Raw genomic sequence first — 25,956 nt, 5'->3', positions numbered from 1 at the left:
CAGCACCTGGGACTCCCCTTGTTGGCTCCATCCCCGAGGCCCACCTGCTCAGCCACAGAGGAGGCCATTCTGCCCCTGACTAAACATCAGGGATAAAGAGCTTCAGACTCGGGCCTCATCTTGCCGTGTCCCTCTCTAATGTGGTGAGGCTGTAACTACATGTGCTTATAATTTCTATGCTGTGGTCTCCGTCCATGACCAGGGAATTTCCATGAGTCCTTAACCCCTCCCACAGCCATCCCAACCGACCAGGGAACTTTCAAACCCCCCATCCCAACTCCTAACTGCCCCCCCCCCTACATTTGGATAACCAACAAGAAAAGCTGTGTAACTCTCATTCCTTGTAAGAACTGACTAAAAACTTGCTCATGCTTTGCTGTTCTCAGCATACCTGGGAAATGGATAATTTTCAAGTATTACGTATTCTGGGGTTCTCTGCCACAAGGCTGGATCATTAGCAAAGCTCTGTCTGCTGGGTAGACATACCCTGTAGCCTGACTAAACACCACCCATCAAGGAAGACACTGAACGATGAAAACCCCAGTAACACCCACCTTCTGACAGTCTGAGTTGTGCCACTTGCACACCCACACCAGACTTTGGTGCTTTCCTCAGCAGGCTCATCCTGGAGCACCCCTCTCCTTTCTCTTTAAAATGTGTGTCCAGCCCTGGCTGGTTTTCCTCAGTGGTTAGAGCATTGGCCCGTGGACCGAACGTCAAGGGTTTGATTCCCCATCAAGGGCATGTACCTGGGTTGCAGGTGTGATCCCTGGCCCTGGTCGGGGTCATGCAGGAGGCAGCCAGTCGATGTGTCTCTCTCTCTCCTTCTCTCCTTCCACTCTAAAAATCAATGGAAAAATATCCTTGGGTGAGGAGTAACAAAAAGTAAATAAAGTAAAATAAATTGTATGTCCATGACTCTTGCCTATTAGAATTTAAACTCCTTAGGGGCAAAGGACACGTTTTGCACATCTTTATATCTAGCACACAGCAGACACATAATACATGTTTATTTAAGGAATAAAGAGCTTATTTACTTTCATAGTCACTGATTTCCCATTAGAAGTAGGAAGTCAAACGGTAAATCAGAAATCCTTGCAGGACCTCTGGGAAGAGCAGGCCCAGGGCTCCTGAGTCTGGAAGGGCAGCATCCTGACACTCCACACACCAGAAGCTACTCCTGCTCTGGTCTTCTGTTCTGGCGCCACCATCCAAGGGGGAGGACAGCCCCCTGGTGAATGGAAGGCCATGTGGGCCGGCGGTGCCATTGGTTGGCCCGTACCCTGTATTTGGCCTTTCTGAGGCACTTGTTTGGCGCTGAAATGTTTCTATGATTTCATCAGCACCACTGTTTCAGCTCTAGTTTACATTCCCTAAGATTATGTAGCATAATTAGCTCTCGTGGGAGGAACCTGAGCCAGGAGTTAGAAGGAGCCTGAGCATAGGATCCACACTGAACAGTCCAACTTCAGGTGGGGTGAGACTCAGTCCCAACCCCAGCTGCCGCCGGATGAGTACAGTGATCCACCCTCCTTCCCGGCCAGCTTCCCTCCTCCACTGGGGCCCAGAACAAACAGCGCCTCCCCAGACTGGCCCCAGTGCAGACCCTGCAGTGTTCCATCCGCTCTGCTGCGCTGCTACAGGGGCATGCCCTCTGACCTCTGATGGTTTCTGGTAGATGGGTCGGCGGGAAGGATGGTTTGGGAAAACTCAGGTGAGCCTGGTACACACAAAGGGTGGGGTCTTTGTGGGACCCACGCAGCTGCTGGACAATGGTGCCTTCCCTTTGGCCTGTGTCCACGCTTCCAACACCCTTCCTCAGCCCAATGCCACCACCATTCTTTGCCAAGCGAAATCACCCAGTTCGAAGGTACTCTCTCCCTTTGGCTCAACTGCCCTGCAGTGGTTGCCCCTGCTGACCAGGCGGCTCGACACTGCCCTCGGCGGCTCCATGTCCCGCTGCCCCTCCGGTCCCTCTGCCCTCCACAGGGTCCACAGGCTGCTCGTCAGCTCCTGACCCACATCTGAGTCTCAGGTTTGTCCCACGGACCTCTCTCCTAATGATGTCCTTCCCCAGCCGCCAGCTGGTCCTGACTGCCAGACCTGCGTCCCAGGGGCACGTGGGAACTGCCCTGGGCTGCAGAACTCCAGCTCCCTCACCTGACCGCCCCAGGCGGAGAGCAGCCTGTGCACGCGGATGAGCGCACTGTCAGGGCAGAGGCGCCGGGACAGTCCCTCCGCCGCGCCGCACCTGGGCCCACGGCGCCCTGGTAATGGGGGTCCCACAGGGCAAAACGGCTAAGGCTTTTCTGAATGAAGAAACAAGGGCTAAGGATACATAACTTACGTTTAAAATTATGGATATATAGATATGGAGCACGGACTTAGAAAATCCTGGACCTAACGGACCATCAAATGTACCTCAAAACATAAAAGAGATGCTTTCAGGGGGGAAACGTTTCCCCTAAACTGCGAACTTTTAGATTCCACAAAATAGTAAAATATTTTGAAGAATACTTTGGGTATCTGCAATGGGCTGCTGACTTTATTTTTATAAGAAAGGACATTTAAAAGGGTACTTGAGCCCAGGCCAGTCTGGCTCAGCAGTAGCGTGTTGGCTCTCGGACCGGAGGGTCATGGGTTTGATTCCCTGTCAAGGGCAGTACCTGGGTTGCAGGTCTGCTCTCTGGCCCTGATCAGGGTGCCTGTGGGAGGCAGCGAGTCAATGAGACACGTGTGTGTGTGTGTCTCTATCTGAAAGTCAATGGAAAAATATCCTTAGATGAGGATTAACCAAAAAAAAAGGGGGGAGGCACTTGAACACACAAACACACTGAGGAACTGAATTTCAGAATAAAGGACAAATGCCATCAGCTTTTAAAAAAATTTTCCTTTTGTTACAGATGTTTCTCCTTTTTTACCCCATTGACCACCCCACCCCCCCCGGCTTTGTTGTCCATGTCCATTGGTTATGCATACATGCATATAAGTTCTGTGGTTTATCTCTTCCCTCCCCCTTTCACCCTCTCTTCTGAGGGTTGTCAGTCTGTACCCTACTTCCACGTCTCTGGGTCTACCCTATTCCTCAGACTATTATGTTCATTATATTCCACAAATATGTGAGATCATGTGGTATTTGTCTTTTTCTGCTTGGCTTGTTTCACTTAGGATAATAATACTTTCCAGGTCCCTCCATGTCGCCTCAAAGGATAAGAGATCTTTCTTTCTTACAGCTGCATAGTGTTCCATTGTGTATATGTATCACAGCTTTTTTATCCATTCATCTACTGATGGACACTTGGGCTGTTTCCAGATCTTCGCTATTCCAAATAGTGCTGCTATGAACATGGGGGTACATGTATGCTTTCTGATTGGTGTTTCAGGCTTCTTGGGGCAAATACCATCAGATTTAAGGAAAGAATCTACTGTATGTCTTGATTTCCCCCATCATCATAGATAAGCAGTGAGTATAACAGATGACCACCGGTCCAAGGACATTCATACACACACACACACACACACACACACACACACACACGGGGGTGGGCAAAAGTAGGTTTATAGTTGTGAGTTTGTGAAGCAGAGTGTATTTTTGTATTATTAATTACTAGGTTATTTTCCATGCAAACTCCTGTAAACCTACTTTTGCCCACCCTGGTATATGGGTGCCATGGGTGTAGGTTTGATTAAGAGGTTAGAGCAGTTTCCCAAAGCATGCTGTATGTAAAACATCAGTTTCCTAAGATTCAGTAAAAAAAAAAAGGGGGGGGGGGCTGGTCTCAAATACATTTGAGAAAGCCTGCATCCCAGAGTTCCCTAATCTTAGATTCACAATGCACATATTTTTATAAAGGGCCTGAGAAACTTTGGTAAAGAAGTTTGTTTAACCGCTTGGCACAGGACAGACACATTTATGTCCTCCGCCGGGATGATCCTGAGGCTGGTTGTTTGGCCACATTGCAAAACACGCCAGGACAGGGCAGGCACCACGTCCAGCTGCGAAGGTGGCAAGAAGCAGCCCAAGGAGATGGAGAGGAAGACGAGGCATTTGAGCAGAAGCAGAAAGAGGAGCAGAAGAAACCCGAGGAGCTAAAAGCAAAGGCCGTGGGGAAGGGCCTCCTGGCCACAGGCGGAATTAAGAAATCTGGCGCCCTGGCCGGTTTGGCTCAGCGGTTAGAGCGTCGGCCTGCGGTCCAGAGAGACCCGGGTTCGGTTCCCGCTAAGGGCATGTACCTCGGTTGCAGTTTGTCCCGGCCCTGGTTGGTCGTGCGGGTGGCAGCCACTCGATGTGTCCCTTTCACATCGATGTTTCTCTCTCTGTCTCTCCCTCCTACTCTACCTAAAACAAAATGGAAAAATGTCCTCGGGTGAGGATAAAAAAAATAAATAAATCTGGCAAAAAACGAGCTGTCCCTGTGTCTGGGGCAGGGGTGATCCTAATTCCATTCCTGTTTTGGCATCTGGATTCCCTTGCCACATCTCTTGCCACCTATAGCTAGAATGAAGTGTTGTCCATTTAAGAATAAACTTTTGTAAAACGTTATAGTAATAATAATAACCACGCAGTAGCTCATCTCTTCAGTCCTCACTCTGCCACTTCAACCTTAGCTGTGAGGTCAGAGTAAACCCAGCCCAGAATCCTGTCCAAGTGTTCAGTCTGTGGTCTATTTGGAATTGTTCCACCTGGAATTAAACCAACTCATTTGCAAACAACAACAAAAAAATATGTTGGGACTGGGAAGTGTAGGTACAACTCTAACTTACTGAAGTTGATGTCTTAAAACAGAAACGTTACCCCTAAGTTTACTTATTTTCACCACCAGAGGAAGAATCCAGACTAGCTGGGGTATGGGTCTACTGACTGGCCACCCTGATAGATCTTTCGTGGGATTTCTGACGCTCTTAGAGCCATCACTAATCCTGTTCCTGGCTGGTGAGGCCCGTCCTTCTTTCTGACCGAGGATGGAGTCCCAGGAAGTGCCCCCAGCTTATGGCAGTGAGACCTTCAGCAGTCACCCAGGAACTTGAAGTGAAGGTGACGTGACCCACCAGGGCAACTTCTCTGTGGAAAATAAACCCCAGAACTCTTTGAAAACTATCGTGCCCCCTTCCTCCTCAGGAACAGGGCACTGACCGGAGTACGGCCAGCCCCTGCATCTACAGCTTCTCCAACATTTCCCAGTGGCCTCAAGTGATCTCACAAAGACAGTATTAATGGCGGACGAAGAACATTTGTTTAATTTGAAGTATTTATACCTTAGAATAGCAGCTTTTCCCAAGGACCATGACTCCAGTGTCTGTGTTGCGTACGGGTACATAACAACTTAGCATTTCTAGGTGGAGGAAGGTCTGGTCTGGCCCTAGTCTCGTTTTTCTTCCAATTTTGTGAAGGAATGATCCAGACTAAGGGAAGGTTGATGATAGAATCCTACCATTTAAAAGACTTTAGGGCAGACTCCCCAAATCCACTCACCACACCAGAGTTCACAGTAACAGTGCTTTGTACTTAACCAACATGCAGTCGAAATACTGCATTAAAGAAGGCATTTGGGCTTTTGACAAATTCTACATCCATAGGACAATACATCTGGTAGTTTTCCGAAGCAAAGTTATAGGCCTAAGATAAAAGGGCACAAAATGCCAGTGTAGGATACTGTTTCCCTCAAGGTACGAAACTTCCGGGAAAGCCCACTGGAACCGGCCGCACCACACCGGCTGCCTTCGGTGCAAACACCAGGCGGTTCAGACGCGCCCACCTGTGGGAGGCAGGGCCCGCTCCCTGCACACCCCCTCGGAGGCAGCCTCTGGGTCCCCTATGTGGGTGGTCCCACGGGTCCCCCACCGGCCCTGCGCTGTTCTCTGCGCTCCTTCGCGCCCACCGGGCGGCGCACGGGACATCGGCCGGACATCCGCCTCTCCGCCACCCAGGACGCTCGCCCCACTCAGCTCGGTACTGCTGCGGCTCAGCCGGCCCCGCCTCGCAGCCGGGCGCGCATGCGCGTGCGGGCCCTGGGCTCCGACAAGCTGAGGCCCATCACAAGCCACTGTCCACCGGAGACGGCCTGGCCTGGAACTGAAGGGAGGTTTGCTCGGTGTGGCAGGTGGACTGCAAAGACACGGCCACGTCCCTGGCACCTGGCACTACTGCGGACTGACGCAGGGGGAAGGCAGGACCCAGGTATTTGAGGGGACTCGGGAGCACCCTCACTTCTCAGTCCCTGGTGGGAGAAGCGCCGCCACGGAGCTCTGCGGCAGGCGGAGGGTGACAGGGCGCGGCCGCTGCTGCAAGCAGGTACTTACGTAGTATTCAGCAGAACTGACGGGACTTCCAGCCCTGAGACGTGGCCTCGGAGGGAGGGAGCCAGCGCATCTGGAAAGAGAGGTGGGAGAAGGCCGTGACCCAGGGCTCCAGCCCCTTCCCTGCTCCCGGGTGCCGCGCACACCTGCATGGGGCGCACACCTGCCCGGGCGCACACCTGCCCGGGCCACTTGTGCCGGGCTGAGAGGCGGCAGAGCTGCGCTGCCTTCCACACTGCTTCGGTGCGGAGGCCGCGCCCGGGGAGACTCCGTCTCACCCACTCAGCTGCGCCCGGGCCGCAGGACAGGCTGCCGGAGGTTTCCCAGGCGGCACGTGCATGTGGAACCCCGGTCTGCTCTGAGGAGGGAGGGACTCTGAGAGGTGCTCTGGCCAGGACTGGAGATTCTGTCTCTATTTTAGGCAAGGGGTCTGGCTTCTTGGCACTGCGGGGTGTCTGGTACCCTGAGCCCTCTGCTCACTGCTCAGAGGGACCTGCAGCCCCTGCTCTTCCATTAGGGTTCCAAAGAGGAAGGCCGGCCCCCCCACCCCCAAAGGGTCGAGTGATGCTTTGTCCACTGGGCAGAATGTTCCTGGTCCTGTACTGAGGAAAATGTTAAAAACAAACAAAAGGGCAAGTGTACTTTGGTTTTCACCAACATCCATCTATAGCAACATCCGTTTTGTTCCTAAGCCTTTGGACAGAGGCAAGAGGTGCCCCTTTGCCACAGCTTCTCTGCCTCCCATCACCCCTTGAGCACCGGGAAGCTCGGCTGGGGGAGGGGGTCTGAGCCCATTACAACATGGGGTGGGGGTGGGGCCCAAACGGGTTCACCTGACAACCTTTGCAGAGCAAAATGGGATGCTAGGAGGAAATGAACCCTGTCAAATCTATGTGAGTGGTTTAAAAAACATTTTGCATCAGAAACCCTTCTTCACATGGCATCTTAGGTCTCCAAAGCATAGCAGATGAAGTGGAGGTGCAGGGGGCCTGAGGCTCGAGCGGCAACTCTGCTGAACCCAGGGGCTTTGGGGGACCGGTGAGACCTCCCACCTCATCATCCCTGATTTTACAGCAGGGAAATCACCGAGTCCTGGGCATTCGGAATGGTGTCCCCCACGGTCACAGGGCCAGTGGGCTCAGGCTCACTAGCTCTCCTGCTTAAGCGGTCTGGCTAAGAATGTGTCCTAGAAAGGCCCACGATGGTACCCTGGCCTTTTGCCCTGGTCCCCAAAGTCCTTGGAGTTTCCTTCTACTGCACGACCTCTCCCTCCCCCAATGGTTATTTCCTGTCCTACTGTCAGTGCAGGGGAGGAGCTGCCCCTGGGGACTCACTCTCCCAGCCTGGGCCAGAGGTGCCTGGTCTCACAAACTTGGGAAGTGGACTTAAAAGCTTAAAAGGGCTGGGGATGCATTTTGAGCTCTGCCTACACCAGGAATCCACCTTGGGGAACCCCTTGGGCCAGCTGTGCATTAGAGCCCCTCTGAGGGACCATAGCAGATTTTCTGGAAATCAGAGGACCAGCTCAGTGGGCCCTGGGAGAGGGTCCAGGAACCACCAACAGGTACTGAAGCTCGGTTCAGACAGGGCCAGAGTCGTTTTCAACACAGCGACTAAGGGGACACGGGACCAGAAACTCTGCACGAAGGTAGGCTAAAAAATGTCCTTTTGGGAACTTAGGGGTGTATGCAGGGAAGAGGAGGGAAACCAAGAGGGGCAATGTGGGAGGCTGGAGCACTAGCAGGGAGAGGGACGGTGGAGAGCAGGGGAAGCGGGAGAGGGCAGAAGGGAGGAGAGGAAGACAGAGACACAAAAACGTGTACCTACCCATGGCTTATGGCTCTGTGCATCTGAATCCACTTGCTCTAAGCAAAGGGCAGAGCTGGAGCTGCCTTCCTGAGACTGGTGGTAAAGGGTGGGACGGGGCACAGCCCTGTGGCAGGTGAAGGACTGGGAACCCGAACAGTGTGGAAGGGGGAGGGGTCTGTGTGCACCAGGGTTGGGGGAGCGCTGTGGTGGCCAGGGTGCCGCCTGGGTGTGGGGCTGGGGCGCGGAGCCCTCGAGGCCAAGGCACGAGGGCGTTTCACAGAGGAGACACAGGAGAGCTGCAGAGTGGGTGGCATGATTCTTGATTCAGTGCAGGTGACTGTGGAAAGGGGGACCTCGTCTCGCACACACCACTCCAGCCTCTCTGACCTCTCTCGCACTCGTCTCTTCCACACACACAGCCCTCGCATTCTCAGTCACACCGGCCTGCAGTTTGTGGGACCCGAGTGCTCCCGCCAGCCTGCTCTGGAAGCCCCGAGCCCTCCAGGGTGACAAGCAGGCTGATTCGCGCGTGGGGTCCAGGGAAAGCTGTGCTCAGCGGAGCTGAGGTGAAGTTGGCCCGCTGGCTGATTCTCGGGGAGGACATGGAGGTGATGGAGTAAAGACAGGCCCAGAAATTCATCACTCTTGTGCCTCAAGGCTCGAGAACCACTGCGCTTGTCAAGAGGGCAGGCAGGCTCTTCTCACCGCATCGCAGACACCCGAGGGAGGCTGCCTCCTCTTCTAGCTCCGAGGCACAGCTGCACCCACCGTCCAGCAGAGGGCAGTGTCCCCAGGGCCGAGCCAGAGCTTCTCATCAGTGTTTCTTACAGAGGCAGCAGGGCTCATGGTGAAAACAGGTCCAGGCAGCTGGCCCAGGTGAACAAGCTGTTTTGTGCTACTCACTGCTGTCCTCTGGGGAAAAAAAAAGGTTTAACCCTTACACCCACTTGGGCTGCTGGTTCTGCTGTGGTTTTGGCCCCAGGTCACTTGTGGTCAAGGGGCTGCTGTGGGTGTGCCACAAACACCAGGGAAACCCACACGTCCCTGACTCCTGCTCCATGGGCAGTTCAGCAGGGATCGAGTTAGGCAGTTGACCTTCCGTGTATGGCAACGATCCCTCTGCAGAAAAACGCATGTGTGCACACACTCGTACAAACTCCCACTCACAATCCTGCATACGACCAAGGGGCTTCTGCCGTCCCTGTCAGAACCTCTAACATAATATCTCTGGCCCAGACTAGTGCTGATTATCTCCTCTGTGACTGTTGAGCATGTCACCGGGGTTGCGACATGAGTGGAGCAGCGGCATGAAGGCCTGGGACACTGCTGTCCAGGGCACAATCCAGGGCACACTGCTTCCAAAACGCTCTTCTAGAACGGGCCCGCTGACGTCTCCACCACCTCAGCGCTGGACAGGAGCAGGAGGGCACCCAGCAAAAAAATAACTCAGCAAAAATAAAGTGGAATGCTAGAGAAAAGTAGTAAGTATCTACACAAATAATTTCCATCCTCTTCCACTTATAGATGAGGAAACTAAGGCCCAGAGGATTAAAATACATGCTGACTTCACTTTCCCAACAGTGCTGCCAAGGACAGGAAGACCCCGCCTGGTCTCCAGAGGGCAGCCCCTGCCTGACCCACAAGCCTGCAGCACCGACAGTAACTACTGGCATCAGAGTGTGTGTCCCCTTTCCAGTGACTGACTCCCATCGGCACACTGGCCTTTAGAGAGAATCACAAGAAGTGCTTACCAGGGGCCTGGCACAGTGATGGCAGCCATTATTCATAAATACCCCCGAGTTTAGCCATTGTCTTCTCTGGAATAAAGGGGTTAGTCTAAACCAGTGGTTCTCAGAGTGTGGTACCCAGACCTTCAGCGTCACCTGAGACCATGTCAGAAATGCAGAAACGGGATGGGGCCCGAGCACTTGCACTGAACGGGCCCCCGGCGATGGTGCTCGTGCCCCAGTGTGAGCGACACTGTTCCTGAACGAGGCTTCCAAACGTGTGGCCAGAAGACCAGAGAGATGCTCTGCAGTCCAGCGGGCTCGGGAGAAACGTCTCCTTCCAGCAGATCCAGACACACATCGCACGTTCAAGGCTGAGACGGTCCACAGTAAAGAGACCTGTTGGACGTGACTGAACCCTGGGTTCTCCGAGTTTACCTGACCACGGAATCTTTGTATTATGTAACAGCTAATGGTGGTGGGTGTTGAGACATGTTGGTCTGGAAGGCCCCTCTGGGTGGTGTTTGGTGGGCCCGGTACAGCATACGGCTTCGGCTCCTGAGAACGCTAATTGGAGCTGGAAGACCCCCAGGCCAGCTGGTGCTCAGAGGTCTCGGAGCAGGGCGCTGTGCTCCCCTTTCCCGGAGCAGATGCCATGCCCGCAGGCACACTTCCCGCACCACACCCAGAGCCCGCCCACCCTCCTGAGGCGCGGATGTGCTCAGGCAGGTGCTTCCACCGGCCCTCGGAGGGAGCCCTGAATTCCTGCCGGGGCTTTCCCAACATGGAGCCAGCTGCGGCAGCCACTCGCAGACTTAGTCACCTGTGGCCACTCGCTCCAGGCCTGAGGACTGTCACTCTTGAGCGTCACCGGACACAGGCCGTCAGGGCCTACAGCAAACTTGGCTGAAGGCTGGCGGGCTGAGGGGGAGGCTGCCGAGCCAGATGCCTACACTCCGATCCAAGGAACTCCACACTCACCAAATGAACAGGAGTGATGATCACAGCACAATAAAGACGAACCTCTTTATGAGACTAATTACAGGGTTCTTTTAAACAACACCCTCCCATTTCTAGTAAAGTATGCACCAGAACTGGAAGAACGCTTCTCAGGAACTTCTCTTTCAAGACATGATGCCCTCTGTGAGGAAACTCCCAGCCCAAGCCCCCCATTTCCCTCTGCCCCTTCCTAGTAGACTCAGAGGGCATGGAATGCAATCAGCATTCTTCACCACTCGTTTGGCATTTCATATTCCTGGCCTCGGACAATTAAACAAGTTGCCACTGTTGAGGCAAACTGTCAAGGCTTACGCGAGTTGGTTAAAAAACCAAGTCTGCGATCTTATCCAGCCCAACAGCAGGGAAGGGGAGGAACAGGAAAGTCCCAGCCAGAGAAGGCCATGCCGCAGCCCAGCGGTGTCCCCGCAAACCTCCCACTCTGAAAGGCGGGGCCCTGCTGAGGTCTGAGCCTGGGCAGGAGCCAGATTGGGACCCCAACTGCAAGGTGCTAGGCCTGTGACCTCCTCCTGCTACAGCCATTCAAGGGTGGGCTTAGCGTAATGAAACAAACGTTCCGGGATAATTTTCTCTCCTGGGCTTTTAGACTCATTCCCTGCCTGTCCTGAGCACAAGCCGGGCTCTGATTTCCAAGCAGGCATGTGAAATGTGCTCAGACATCTCAGAAGTTCACTCAAGACGCCACTTGGGTCGAGGGCGTTCAAGCGTATAACACCCTGTGTCAGATTAAGTCCATGGTGGGGGCCTGTCATCCATATTTAATTCTGTCAGTGGGTTAATTTTTAACTGTGTTTGCTCTCGAGGGCCATTAGAGGTCCCCAGGAGCCGAGCTCGGTGAAGCGAGAAGAACGCCGTGGCAGAGTGGACGAGGCGGGGAGCCGGGCGCCCCACTTTCCCCTCCTGTCTCTGCGCTCTGGCCTTCCCCACCAGCAGCACCGATCCTGAATAAAACATGATTCCATTTGGAGCTGAGTTTCCTTTCTGCCCTGTCACAATGGGTTTTCTTCCAGGAGAAGTTCACTTTCTTTGTAGGAAGGCTACGTTTCATAATCCAAAGTTTCTTTGTAGCCTTGGTTTCATTCCCAAAGCAGTTAGACTTTACATACTTTCAGATGCTCTCTGGGTGCCAATCCCTACACAACGAGGCCTCAAACCCCAGGTGGACGGCCACCTGCCTGAGCCAGAGGGCTCCCCCACCCCCTGCACACACCCCAGCCACAGGTGTCGTTTCTGCCCTGGTCCCAGCTGCTTCTCTTTACCACAGAACAGAGCCCGGGCCCCAGGTCGGCTTGAGTCTCTGCACCCTGACTGCTTCTAAGCTACAAAGAGAGGCTTGGGGGCCCCTAGGCCATGCCAGGTCAAGTTCCAACAAAAAGAAAGAAATGGAAGAGCTACTTTAGTAATTACTACTCTATGCCAAGCATTTCCCTCTTTCCCTCAAAATAAGCCCATGAAGTAGGTGTTCATTCTAACTCCTATTAGATGAGGAAACTGAAGGTCAGTGAGATGTTTTAAAAAGTTCACAGAGTGGGCAGCGAACCCCATTAAAATGGCGCCTGTTTGACGGAAAAGACTGAGTTCCCATAACCTGCGGTGCTGGGCCCTTCGCACCATCCGATTGTGCCGGTCAGACCCGCCTTTGTCACCAGCCCCTGACTGTCCGGCGGGCTCACCAACAGTACAGGCAGGTGTGACTCCCCGAGACTCAGGGGTGGGCTCCTACGGCAACGGGGCCCAGGAACACAGACAAAGCATCTCGAGGTTCAGCCTCACAGATGGACAAAATGGAACATGCTTAAGAAACCTGGAAACCAGCGCGCCGTGGAGGCAACCCCGCTGCCCTCGCGGTCGTGGGAGGCCCACTGTGAGCTCTGCTCCAGCATCAGGATCCAGGACCCTGGGCAGGGCCGAGGCCCCAGGGGCCTGACTGGTTTCGGAGCAGCGCTGCCAAAGGCTGCCCAGTGCGGCACGTCTGCTCGGGAGCCCAGCTCTGGCCAAGGCACAGCTTCCCAACCACACTGGATGAAGGGCTTCAGCTGCTTCTAGAGGCCAGCGAGGCCAGGGTAAGTGCTGATGTCTCACTGCCTTAGTTTTCCAGGTACCAGAAGACAGGGAGAGGGACGGACAAGACAGACAGGGTGGAGTGCTTGGCTAGGAGTGGGCTCCCTGGGTTCAGCCACAGGACCTTGGAGAGAGTCACAAGGCGCAAGATGTAACCCCACCCCCTGGGAGCGGGCTGGCGGAATCCTGGCGGGACTGGGGGAAGAACAAGCCCGAAAGCCCAGGGAGGATGGGCCGGCGACCCGCGGTCTTGCTCAGTCCGGCTTCTCAGATAGGAAGGCAAGGTGAGGTGGCAGCTGGAACGTTCAGGGACAGTGGGCATGAGTAAAGCAAAAGACCTCTTGGTCTCCCCGGGATCCAGCTTTTCCCGCTCTCGATCCGTTTCCTGCCAGGGAACTGCTTCCGGCGGGCGGGTGGGGCCTGGCTGTGGGCGGACTTCCCCTGGGGGACACGCGGCGGAGACCAGGCAGCTGGCTGCCGCTGCTCTGTCGCCGGCCCCTCATCTTGCTTCCTGTCCCTCCTGTGTTCTCCCAGCCTCTGCTCCTCCTCTGGCTGTGGCCACGAGGCCGGGGCAGCCCTGCTCTGCTGCTGTGTCGCGATGTGCAGAGCGACCTTCGTGCTGACCTGTCACAGCTCCAGGGTGGCTGCTCCTAGGCCTCCTCTCTCCACTGAAGAGGCGAATGCTCCCTCCAAGGCGAATGTGAGCCCAGCCCCCAGTGTGAGCCAGGCGCTCCTTTAAGTCTCACGTGAGGGCTCGTTAGTCCCACGGACTGAAGCTCAGAGAGGTTAAGGGACTTGTTCAGTCAGGTCACAGCTTACAGATGGCAGAGCCCTGCGCTTCCAGCCCTGGTCACCCCACGGACTCGGCTCTCCCGAGGGGCTCGTGCCAGGCCTCACAGAGCAGGCAGAGAACCAGCCCAGAGCAGGGCGCTGGGAAGGCTGGCGGCTCTGGGCTCCTGGAGACTGGGACACGCCGCCCGTGCTCACTCTGCCTGGCCTGCCTGACCCCGGGCTCCCGGGGAGGTGAGCCAGGTCCCCTAGGTAACCCCGTGCTGAACACAGTCGGGAGCCAGGCAAAGCTGGCCCCTTCAGGAGCACCGAAGGCTGGTTTCTCCTCGCAGTCGGGCCTGCAGAGCTGCAGGTTTGGACAGGACAGTAAATGTCAGAGGACTGCGAGTTTCATTTACGTCTGAAACAATGGGAAGCCTTGGGCCGAACAGCCCCCAGGCACCTCTGCCGTCCTTCAGAGCTGTGGTTGCCCAAACTGCCCCGAGGCCTGGGCTGCAGGAGGCCACACCTTCCGGAAAGCCAGGCCTCAAGGACAAGGAGGGTAGGAGTTAAGGGCTGATGCGACCTGCAGTGCTCAGAAGACAGACCCTGAACCTCACGGCCCCTCCCTCAGCTTGGGAGGTTGGTTGGCTGGAAAAGTGCTGAACCTGCCTCTCATGGGTCCCAGAGACGGTTTATTCACAGGTCCCCCTGCGGGACCACCCACCGTCACAGCATTAGCTACTGCCTTCTGACAGGAGGGGGAATCTGGAAGACAAGAGTCCTTCTCTGAGTCCCAGCAGGTGTGGGGGTCCCATCGCTGCCACGCCGCTGGGCTGCTGCTCACCTGAGTCACTCACACCTGCCCTACACCCTGCCTCCCTTCAGACACTCCATTCTGTGGTTTCCGTACTTAACCGACATCCCGTCCCAAACCAGGCATCTGGTCTTCTTTACCTTCGTATTCTCTACAGGGCACAGATAGGACAGACAAGATGCTTAATCAAATTCGTTTTGTTTTTTTTCAAGAAAAGCTGTAAAGTGAGGTGCTCAGAAGTCTGCACAGCACTGCCGTGTCAACGCCCGGTCAGGGCAGTGCTGGAGGGACAACCTGCCGCCTGGCCACCGCCCGTCCCCCGCTCTCATCCCGGCTCCCCCCGTCCCCCCATGATCTCGCTTCCCTATTTGCTGTGCCTCTTTTCCCAGGGCCCATTTTTGTATTTATTTTGGATTTAACCTTTAAAGTTTTCCAGTGTGTCACAAGGGCTCTCCCAAGGGGCAGGTCTTGCCCTGGGAAGTCTGTGTTGCGATTTTAGAACCTTTGTGTGCAGGGGGCATGTCCACGTCCAGAGCTGCTGTCACTCAGGGCACAGGGCGCTTCTGGAGAGCAAGCAGGGGACCAGGGCCTGCCCTCTCCGTCCTACTCACCTGTGCAGGTTCTGGCCCAAGAACAGGCCTGGCCAAGGGCACGTGGAGCTGTTCCGGACTGTAGTGAGGGCTGTGCTTTACTGACCTTCTCACTGCCCGTCAGCAACAAGACCAAAAGCAAAAATGAACCAGATGAAAGCTGCGATGTGTGACCCCGAGGTGACAGGACAGCTGGGTGTCCTCTGCAGAGTGTTGTGTTCCTAAAAGCCATGGATGAAGCCTTCCTCTCCTGTTCAGTGGCTTACATAATACAGCCAATAAAATCCAAATACCAACGACCTTGGAAGTAAACAGGATGATCATGTTTAAAAATATTAACGATCTTCTTAGAAGTCAGCTGTTCGCTGCGCCAAGTAGCTTTTCCATCGCAGCAAAGACGAGGCAGTTCTGAGGCCCAGTCCTGACACCACATCCAGTAGTTCTTTAAAGACGGATTTGCTGTCGAAGTGTCTTCAGTTCAGAGATGGAGGCACCGGACCACAGACAGGTGGGGCAGAACTGGACATGTGATGCCACTCCTTTTCCATGACAACTCCTGTCTCCTGGGTCCTCCTTCCTCTGGACCGGGTGGGTAACTGGAGCACACAGGGTTTGGTCATACAGGCTTCCACTAGCTGGACACACATCCTGCTGAAGCCAGGTCTCCTGGGAGGTATGACCCATGGATGCTAGAATGAGAATCTTCCAATACGCAGCTCTAGATGGTTCAGGAGCCCAAGAAGACAGAAGCAGCGGCAGTGAGGCCTCAGCTCTGGGCGGAGTCTCCCCCAGAGGGTCCAAGTCCTTGTCCCACAGAATGTACACTGAGTGTCACTGGGCCCACTTCTCCCACAATCTCAGCCAGAGATAACATCTTACTCCAAAATCACATCATCATGAACACAAAACGCTGCACTCTACTTGAGATGGTTTTTGCTCTGATTAAAATTTTTATTGAATTCTCTCAAATGTTACCAAGAAATAGTTTTGTCAAAAGGGGTGGGGGAGGAGGGGGGTGGGGAATTGCTAACAAGCAAATTCAGCCTGGGAGCTCCCTCTGCTGGTCTGCAGTAGGTTGATACGTTACAAACACATTCCCAGAGACAAATCTAATTTGCTGGAGAAGTGGACAAAAGACAGGTGTGTTGGGCTTTGCCTCAGGACAGAAACACTAGAAGAAAAAAAAAATCCATGTCTCAAAACAGAGCACAACATTGCTGAGAAAAGCAAAATAATTTAAAAGCTTCTCCAAAGACATATAATATTTCCAAAACAAAACGGAATTACAACCAAGGGGATGCTCCGGTTGGTCTCCCCACTGCGCTACCTCCAGGTAATTACAACTCTCTCAGACCCTCTGGTGAAGGTTAAGTTCTGATTCCCTTGTCTTTGCCTCCAGTCTCTTCTTATAGGCTTCTCAGCTACTTAGAGAAGAAAGATCCAAGGAGTCACTGGAGTGAGGCCTTTTCAAAATTCCATCAAAGAATAAGTCTGGTGGGCCAGCGCTGTGGCGTGGGAAGAGCCAGGCCGGGAGTCAGGTGACCTGGCTCTACTCATAGCAGAGCCACTTGCAACTTGGGGTAACTGTCTCCATCTTCTCCGGTCTGTCTCCTCCTCTGTACAGTGGTCAGACCAGTGGATCTGTAAAGCCTCTGCCAGTGTGTTCTATGATGCTCACAGTGGACAAAGACATTTAAATAACACATCTGTTCACGAGTCCTTGGGATACAGAACCCAAGCTTGCGCTGGGAATGACTCGAAACAAGAAGTGGGTCGGGCACAAGGACCTCACCAACAGCAGACGAGAGTTCCACCACCGCTAGGACCCAGGTGGCGGAGCCAGTGGATTCTGGGCTGGGAAAGTGTCCAGATCCAGGAAGAGCTGACAGGGAAGGCGCCACCCTGGGCAGTGCATCCCGTTAAGTCAAGGGTTGAGTCCATCTGCTCGGTGCCGTCTCTCCCCGTCCTCTCTCACAATGGCATGGGCTTCCTAATCTCTTAAGACTCTTTAGTGTCTTTTCTCACCACAGCCCCAGATACTACTCGGATTTCATCCGTCACATGAATGAAGTAAGGGCAGATTACCCGGATATCATGGCCAAAAGCCACTACCCCCAGTCCTTTCTGTTACAATCAATTCTTGCTTTTCCAGAGCAATGGTGAAAGGCTTTGCTGTGGGTTACCCAAGACCATGGTAGTCAGAAGACCATGCAAACTTGGCCCTGTCCACAGGTTTTATTAACACTTGTCTTGGCTGTCAACTGATCCATATTCTAAGCATTCTAGCAAGAGGAAGAGGATGAAGAGGAAACCCTTCCACACAGGGCAGGGGTGGGGTGCCGGGGGCCCAAACGGAGGGGGCTCTGAGTTGTTCCATGTCATCTACAAAGTGATTCTGGGCCCACTTGAGCGGGCTGCCGGCCCAGCAGAAGACAAGCAGGCTCCGGTTCCGCCCCTCCTCCCTCTGCCTGCGTGTCCAGGGCACTGAGCATCACGTGGACTGAAGGGGGGAAGCAGCAGGGGAAGGAGGAGCCGAAAGCACAGCTAATCTGGACATGGGCACCTGGTCTCGGAATAACCCCGCTCCTTTCTTTTCTGGACCAAGTACCACCTATACTTTTCTTCACTCCTCATACTTTCTGCCTGTCTTCCCAACGCAGAGGGTATCATTGCTGGGGCCCCGGCGCGCGGGCCGTCTCTGCGCTCGCTGCCCGGTGCCCGGTGCCCGGGATGCCCAGCGGGCAGCAGGGAGCGCCGCTGGAAGGGAACGGAGGACGTCCAGCCGCCAGCACGCCTGGCGCCGCCCGTGCACACCCTCCCCGGCTGCTCGTCGTGTTTACGCAACACGGTGAGTTCTGCACAGCGCACTTCTCAGGCAAAAGGAAGCGGATTCTGGGAAGCTGTTTATTTCAGCCAGCCTTGTAAATAAACACTAAGCAAACCGAACAAAGAAAAGCCCCACCTGTCCAAGCCAACACGCTTGTAGAAACCAGGCTCTCCTGCTTTTAGAGCAGTTACACGACTGTGCGGCAAGACGGGGGAAAGTTGCCCTGTCTGTCACTCCCACTACCGATCGTCACGCGTTCCCTCGTGATACTATTACCTCCTGCACTAAAAGCAAAGCGATCCTCTCCAAGGGGAGAGAAAGGGTTGGTGGGTAGACAGTCATGTCTGTGAAGAAACAAGGGAGTTTGTTTATACAACTCAGGCTATTCTTAACAAAGAAGAAAAAAAAAAGCTGGTCAGAACAAAGGCCTGTAATTACATTCTAGACACTCTACTGAACCTTCGTCTCTTCGGGGTTTCCTGAGAGTGGAGAAAGGGACCCTTCCTTTCTCCTGCAACACGAGGCAGAGCCCTCCCTCCCGGCAGTCACCGGCTCCCAGAGAAGACGAGAGAAAACTCTCGGTACACACACACACAGACACATCACTCCTGCGACCAGGGCAGACCTCCCCTGCAGCCCTTCCACACGACAAGGCACACACACCTGTGCTCTGGCGCCGCCCTCGAGCGGACTGGGGGTGGGCAGGTCACCTGGGCCCAGCCTCTCGTGGGTGACATGAGGGTGAGATCATTAAGGAAGAGAGAGGTGTCATTTGGGGCAAACATCAGGCAGTGGGTGACATCATGGCTGTCAGATGGTCCTCTCAGTCCCGGAGGAGTGTGTCAGCTCGATTGAGAGGGGATCAGTAGTCTCTCGAAGGTGGATCTGTTAGCTGGATAGGTGTTAGTGGTATGGTGCGCTCTGGGAACCAGCTCTGAGGGGACGGGTGGGGAGTGAAGTCGTGGCCGATGGGTATGAATTACCTGGGCATGCAGTGAAGCGGGATAGGTGAAAGCAGGAGGAGGTAGAGCAGGCGCTAACTCCGCTGGGTACAGAGGGTACGGGGCCCACACCTCAGGGCTACTGGGGTAAAGTGCAGGCACTGTGAGCTCATCTGCAAGAAAAGAATAAGGGAGAGTTAGTGGTTACCAACAGCTGGTTTCAAATCAGAACAAAACACCAATAACCCCAAGCCCCCATCCGTGTCAGAGGTCACATTACTCTCGTTCTTTCAGTGACCTGTTGGCTCTGGTCCCCAAACTCCGAGCAGGGGATGGGACATGATGAGAGAAAGCAGTGTGTAGCTGTGGCCTGCGGCCTGTGGGGCGCCCGGCAGGCTCTGCCCCGGACACTCTGATGTCTTTCCAGCCGGAGCCGGGGGCCCGAGAACAGTGGGGATTTCTACATATAACAGCAACTGTGGCCCTCTAAGGGGAAAAGCAAGACAAAGAACCAGGAGATCTCTCTTGAAAACCCACTGCAGAGCCTTTGGGAGAACAACGACTTCCTGGCAGGACCCCGACTGACCAGAAGAACTGGAGGACTTTGCTGTTTATCAGTGTACTTAATAGATAAATAAATGATGATCATCAAGCATTTTACACTTGGCAGTTAGAAGCCCAGGACCAGACATTGTGCCTACACCACAGCGTAGAAGTTGTTAAACGTTCAGAGAAGGGAGGTGAAAGACTTGAGTATCCTGATTCAAGTTAAACTCCACAAAGATGCAAATAAGAATCTTCACAGTTGCCGTTGACACCGACTGCACTTATTTTCTAGGGGAAAACGGGAGTCAAGCTGCCAACTGACGGGTCTGCATGGTCCGTGTGCAGCTCCGGTTCCTCTCGGGTCAGCCGCAGTCTGCCAGACCGAAGGGCAAGTGTCTGGGCCCCAGAACGTGTCAGGAAGCAATCAATCCATTAAAGTAACAGTAAACACATGAGGGAGCATCTCAGCAGAGGCAGCAGCAGCTCCGATCAATAGCTACGAGCCTGGACCTGTGAAGCAGCAACTTCGATGTGCGCTTTTACCACCTGTCCAAATCTGAGCGCAAGTAGGTCAAGGGCGCTGCCCAGGGCTGCTGAGGGAGTCGGGAAAAGGTGACTTGATAAAGCCATTAGTGACTCCGCCACTCAGGGACTTTCCAGAAGTCTACAGTGCATGCGATCCAAGGAGGAGTCACCTTCTTCCTTCCCACCATCTAAGAGGCCACCCTCATCCTCGCCCCCCACCCCCACCCCCTCCCTGGCTCTGGGCAGGGTTCCAGTATGGGAAGGGGCTGGAAACAGAAAGCTGCTTTGCTGAGTGTGAAGTGGTGATGGCTCCATGGAGCGACCAGAGGCAGCCGAGCCTGTGGTGCAGGTGGACTTGGTGGGCAGGGGACAGGCGAGGCCTTCCACAGCCAGCCAGTACGGCACGGGCTCCTGCAGGATGGCAGAGGCCAGAGCTGACTGACGACTGTCCATTCGAGGGCAGCTCAGAGACGCCAAGTGTGTGACCTAACGTGGCTGGCCAGCCGGCTTCCCCAACACCTTCCTCTGGGCTCCCCGTTGGGTCTGTACTGATGCTCAGAGACAATTCACCGAATAACATTTGTACGAAACCTAACCCAGCAGAATGTGGGATTTGCCTCCAACTCCCCCAAACCCAAAGCCACTGAGTAAGGGGACAGTCGGCTGGTGAAGCAGACGCCTAAGAGAGTAGGGTGAACTCGCACTTGCTAAATCCGTTGATACACATCGTCATGTCTCCTTTCTCCTCTTGTGAAGGAATCACAAGGGCTTGCTGTAAATGCCAAAGCACGCAGCACCCAGGCGCAGTCAGGAAGAGGGTGACGCAAATGGGTCCAAGGAGATGTCCCTGCTGGCGACCCCGGGGGGAGGACTGAGGATCATTTCTAACATGTTCAAGGATCCGGGTCTTACTCAAGTCTGCACCCCGGGCCAGCTCTGGGGCTGGTATGTAGTGTGTAGTAACACTTGGTGCATTGAACAGTATCCAGTGGTAACTTCTAATTATTTAAAGACATACCACTGCTTTCTTTGTTAAAGGAACTTAGAAAGTATCCATAGGTACTAGATCTAAAATTTCACAATCCTTGCAGTATTTCTCCAGAGCAAATGTTACAGAGCAGTAACTTTCTTTTTTGTTGTTGCTGTTGTTAATCCTCACCTGAGGATATTTTTCCATTGATGTTTAGAGAGAGTGGAAGGGAGAGAGGGAAAGAGAGAGAAACAGTGAGAGAGAGAGACACATCAGGAGAGAGAGACACATCAACTGGTTGCCTCCTGTACACACCCCGAGACCAGGGCCGGAGATCAAACCTGCAACCAGGTACATGTCTTTGACTGCACAACCCTTTGGTCCACGAGCTGATGCTCTAACCCTGAGCCACACCAGCCAGGGCAGAGCAGTGATTTTCAAAGTTAAAAATAAAAGCAGTGGAACCCTTTCTTTGAACTTATTTTTCCCAGAAACACTTTTTAATGAAAGCATAGCTCTTCTGGTTGACTTCGTGGTGGTGGTGGGAGACAAGGGGCTCAGTCCATGACAGTCCCCAAGGTACACCAGGTTCCAGAGAACACGGTTTGAAAGCTGCTCTTATGGCTGCTCTCACCCAGAGACCAGTTTTCAAAGTAAGCTCCTCTTCAAGAATCTCCAATCTGAACTCCCTCCTGTAGCTCTGGGAAGCCCGTCTGGGAGGGCAGGCCCCGGGCAGCTGGCGCAGGGGAAGAGACAAAGAACAACGAAGCAACTGGGCTGGAACAAACAGGCTCTCCTGCCTGACATGGACCTTCGTGCCCGAAGTACCTTGGAGCCCATGGGGACCTTGAGTGAGCTTTTATAGCCTCACAAAGTACAGAAAAATCTGACCCAGGAAATATTTAACAGGTAAAACAACAAAAAAAGGCAAATAAAACTGCTGGAGCTATTTCCTTCTTCCTCCGCACTCCCAAGCCATGGCTGCACCTTCCTCTCTGCAATTCCCCGAGTGGTCAGGGCGACTGGCGGCGGCAGCTCGCAGGAGCTTGGTAGAAACGGGATCCTCGCTCCACCCCAGACCTACTGAATCAGAAAGTCTGCCCCCAAGTGATTCTGATGCATACTCTTGTTCGAGAACCACTGCTGTAAGTTATTTATCTTCTCAGTTTCCTTGTTGTATTATTAGCTGCTTGAGCAAATTGTTATGCATTTTGCTTTCAAAGAGCTTAGTACAGTACCTATACATCGTGGTTTGTTGAATGAACGAATAAAATGCCGCGCGCGAGAAAAAGCAAAGGAGAGCCATAATCCTGGACATGTTCTGTGAGAGAAGCTTGCTAGAGGGTTGAAGCAGACCAGCCTTACGCCCCTTGCTTGGCTCAGAGCCGCCATGACAGAGCAATTCAGGACCGTGGGGCAGCCCGACACGGTCAGGATCAGGCCTCCCGGGAAGCAGCCCTATGGACGCCTACATTTCAGTATGAGGCTGAGGACTCTGGGAACTCACTATCCTTTGATGCACGAACTCTTTGCACTTGTACATTTCTTTTGATTGTTAATGAGTCTGAGAAAATTGCAACGGCTGGAGACAGGATTTCCACAGCACGGGCCCGTCATGTGGGTCCCCAACTGAAGGGCCAGGCAGCAGCAGCAGGAGCAGCCTGGCTCAGGGGGGCACCTTCCTACTCACACTTAATAGAATGGGACGAGAAAGTGTGCTGCCCTGGGCCCACGGGGATGAAATGAGGTTCAGGGAGTGGGTGAGATTCCCATGAGAAAAGAAGCGCTTGACCACTCTGCCAGGTGAGCCAGGCCCCAGGGACCCCCGAGAGATCAGCAGGCCAGGGCTTTCCGTCTGGGCCCAATGCAGCCCTCCTGAGAGGCTCGCTCACGCCTTCCCCTGCACCAGATCCTGCTATGTCCTTTCTCCTCAAGGGTGCACCTCTGAGGATACTGTTGCAGTCTCAATATGCAACTGAATAGGACTTTTTCTAAGCATAAAAATATGCAACCAGAGGAGCTCAAAAAGAACTGGACATTTCCCAACGCCACCCCCAATCCCTTGGAAAGAAAGTGCAGTCCCTGAGGCAGGTTTAAACCCCAGGAAGTCGTGAAGGTCACCTGGTCTTTCTTTTCACTTTAGATGAGGAAACAGATGCAAAAGGTGAGGCTTCCCGTCTAAGATCACCCTGAAACCGAGAGAGAGGATGGACTCCTGACACAACCGAGAGAAAGAGGGCTGGGGAGTCTTTAAGAGACTTCATCCTCGTGAGAACACAAGCTCCGGGAACTTTAAATCAGCTCTGTATTTGCTCTGCCCATTGGATACTTCTACTTGGAAATACTGCACAGCAATCTCATGCTCCACGCGTCTGAAACTAAACACGCTCCCTCCAATGGCCTGTCCTCCTCCTTGGTTCCAGATTTCAGTCAAAGATGCAACCCTGGTAGTCACCCCATTCTCCCTCATCTTCACAATTTCACCAAGGTCCTAGGTAATCTATCTCACGCACTTCGATCTTCCCCACCACTGAATCACCGGGAAGGCCTCACAGTCCTCCTGGCCACAGTACTGCAGCCAGGACAACTCTTAAAATACACAACTCACTAGTGTCACTCTCCCACCTAAGCCCTTTGTCGGGTTTCTTTGCTCTCTGGATACCGTCTGAGCTCCAGCCAGCAGGCCTAGAAGACCCCACAGGATCTTGCCAGCCTTCCTCCCCTGCCCCGGCGATCCCCAGGTTCTCCCTCCAGGTCTAGGATCAGTCATTTTCATGGCTTGACCACACACTTGTTCCCTCTGCCAGGGGTATTCTCCTCCCCTCCCTTCCCCTGGCTTAACTCTTACTCATTCTCCAAGGACTCCATGGACCTGGGCACTGGAGGGAAGCCCTCAGCTCTGCTGCCTCCTGCACCTCCCACTCAGCAGGGACCTCTTGCTCTCTGCTCAGCTCAGTGCCTAGCACAGTGTATCAGAATGTATCAAGAAGTCACACTCATTTGTTCTATACTTGATAAAATAAATGGAGAAAAAAATGTTTCCATCTTGCCCTTCAGAGGAGAAGATGATAAAACTATAGGTTAATTCAATTCTGTGTGGGAGGGAAATATGCACAGAAAGAATATGGACATGAGAGCACATAAATGCTCTTCTTCAATAAGATTACATTCCAATCCTATTGCAATAACACCTTATATCTGCATACATTTCTGTACACAGCCAAGAACTCATACATCCCTTACCATTTGGTAGCCTCATTGAAAACTCTGGGGACTTGGCAGAAATGGGTGTCTCACTTTAACAATGAGAACAGATCTCTCCAAGGCCTCATAGTTAAATTGTAGTGTCTGAACTGGGATCAGAAACCAGGTCTCTTGTTTAATAGCTCAGGTTCCCTTCCACACACCACCTCACCCTCCCTGGAGTGGGGATGTCCCATCCCTGGAGGTGGTCTGTGTGTAGCTTTTGTATACTCAGTGTACGAGAATAAACCCAGGGACAGTCCTCCAGGATAGCTTGTCTGACAGATGAAGAATATAGCCCAGATACCCCCCCAAAAAACCCCCAAACCCTAGCAACCATAATACAGAAGACCCATATATGATTTTAAAAATCTATTATTTATGAGGAAAAAAAATTGAAATAAAAATAAAGCACAGATTCTGTTAAGTAATCAACTCCCACTCACTTCCTCGGCAAGTAGTTGATCCATATCCGTTAGGTAAACCCTGCAGACATTAGCCATCCGAGGTCCCTTCCGGAGGGACCGTCCCACTAGGGCTCCTGGTGGTACAGCTAAGGACCATGTAGCCCACAACCAGCTTTGAGGCCCCGCCCAGCACACTGCCTCCTGCAGTGGGTTGAATGGTGCCCTCCCCAAAATTCACGTTTACCTGGAACCTCAGAAGGCAACCTTTTCTAAAAACAGGAATTTTGCAGATGTAATTATTTAAAGATCATGAGATGAAATCATCCTGGATTTAGAGTGGGCCTAGAGAGAGGTATGGGACAGTTTCTCCCTCAGAGCCTCCAGAAAAAATACTGCTGACAACTCGATTCAACTCGATTCAGCCACCCAGGGGGTGGTAATTTGTTGGAAAACCACAGTTCCCATAGAAAGTCACACACCTCCACGAGCTCCCCAAGAGGATAAGTAAAGGGGAAGATGCACAAGATTTGGGGAAAGCTGGATGTGTTCAGCACCACCCAGTACAGATGGCAACTGTGTTCGCACAGGAGACACCAGCAGAAATCAAGTCTGTGCTCACCCTCCTCCACTTCTACCTGCTCATTACCATGGTCCTAGGCCACTGCCAATGCTTCAACTATTGATTCCATTTAGGATAACTCATAAATCTATAGCTTTGCGTTCCACTCCAATGTAGACATCCTAAACTCATCAAATTCAACTCGCCCACAAGCGAACTCGTGTTACTCATAGACGAATTCTTCTTCTGACCTCCCCCAATTTCCCATAACCCACACAAACTGCTGAGGCCTCATAACATTAGAGATGGCAAAGATACCGATGATAATGGTAAACAGAGCAGTAATTTAGTAGCTAATGTTTACTGAGCACACTTTATGTGCCACATTGTGCTACAGCTCCCTGCGAGAGGTACAGGTATTAGCCTTATTCATTACGATGAAGCAGAGGCACAGAGAGGTTCCACAGCTAACCCAGTGACCCACAGCAAGTGACAGAACCAGGTTGTGAATCAAAGTCACATTAGTCCAGAACCCACCATCTTTACTTCTACGTTTCCTGTGTACCTTTCTTATTATGTTTTTCTTCTTTCTATTCCTACTTCTACCACCCAAATGCAGGTTCTCACCTGGCCTGCCTGAACCGTCTCTTGATTTTTATTTTTATTTTTGGTATGTGCCCCTAGCGGGAACCAAACCCGGGACTCTCTGGTCCTCAGGCTGACACTCCAACTGCTGAGCCAAACCAGCCAGGGCCCGTCTCTTGATTTTTAAATTGGCTTCCTAACAACTCCACTCTCTCTGCCCTCCAGTTTTCCTCTCATAACACGCATTCCTGGAGCGACTCTTCAAGC

General features: G+C 53.2%; 1 protein-coding gene across 2 annotated transcripts in view; it reads right to left on the bottom strand.

The window, feature by feature from the left end:
* Positions 1 to 25,956, bottom strand: part of RBPMS (RNA binding protein, mRNA processing factor) — a 181,603-nt gene that overhangs the window by 10,752 nt on the left and 144,895 nt on the right. Inside the window, exons 6-7 of one of the 2 annotated variants that reach the window (XR_004958136.1) lie at positions 18,897 to 19,027; positions 6,301 to 6,370 (exon numbers count right to left, since the gene is read on the bottom strand). Coding sequence is in view for 1 of the 2 variants with exons in the window: in XM_036250290.1 (XP_036106183.1) it covers positions 16,126 to 16,257; positions 18,897 to 19,027 (263 nt within the window). In the remaining variant the exon portion in view is untranslated. Of the gene's footprint in view, positions 1 to 6,300; positions 6,371 to 16,016; positions 16,258 to 18,896; positions 19,028 to 25,956 lie in introns of those variants that run through there. The other variant, XM_036250290.1, reaches the window with a different exon arrangement.

The sequence above is a fragment of the Molossus molossus genome, unplaced genomic scaffold (assembly GCF_014108415.1).
Source record: "Molossus molossus isolate mMolMol1 unplaced genomic scaffold, mMolMol1.p scaffold_m16_p_9, whole genome shotgun sequence".
Classification (NCBI taxonomy): domain Eukaryota; kingdom Metazoa; phylum Chordata; class Mammalia; order Chiroptera; family Molossidae; genus Molossus; species Molossus molossus.
Note: the sequence above shows the minus strand (reverse complement) of the source record. Positions and strands in the feature narration are given on the sequence as shown.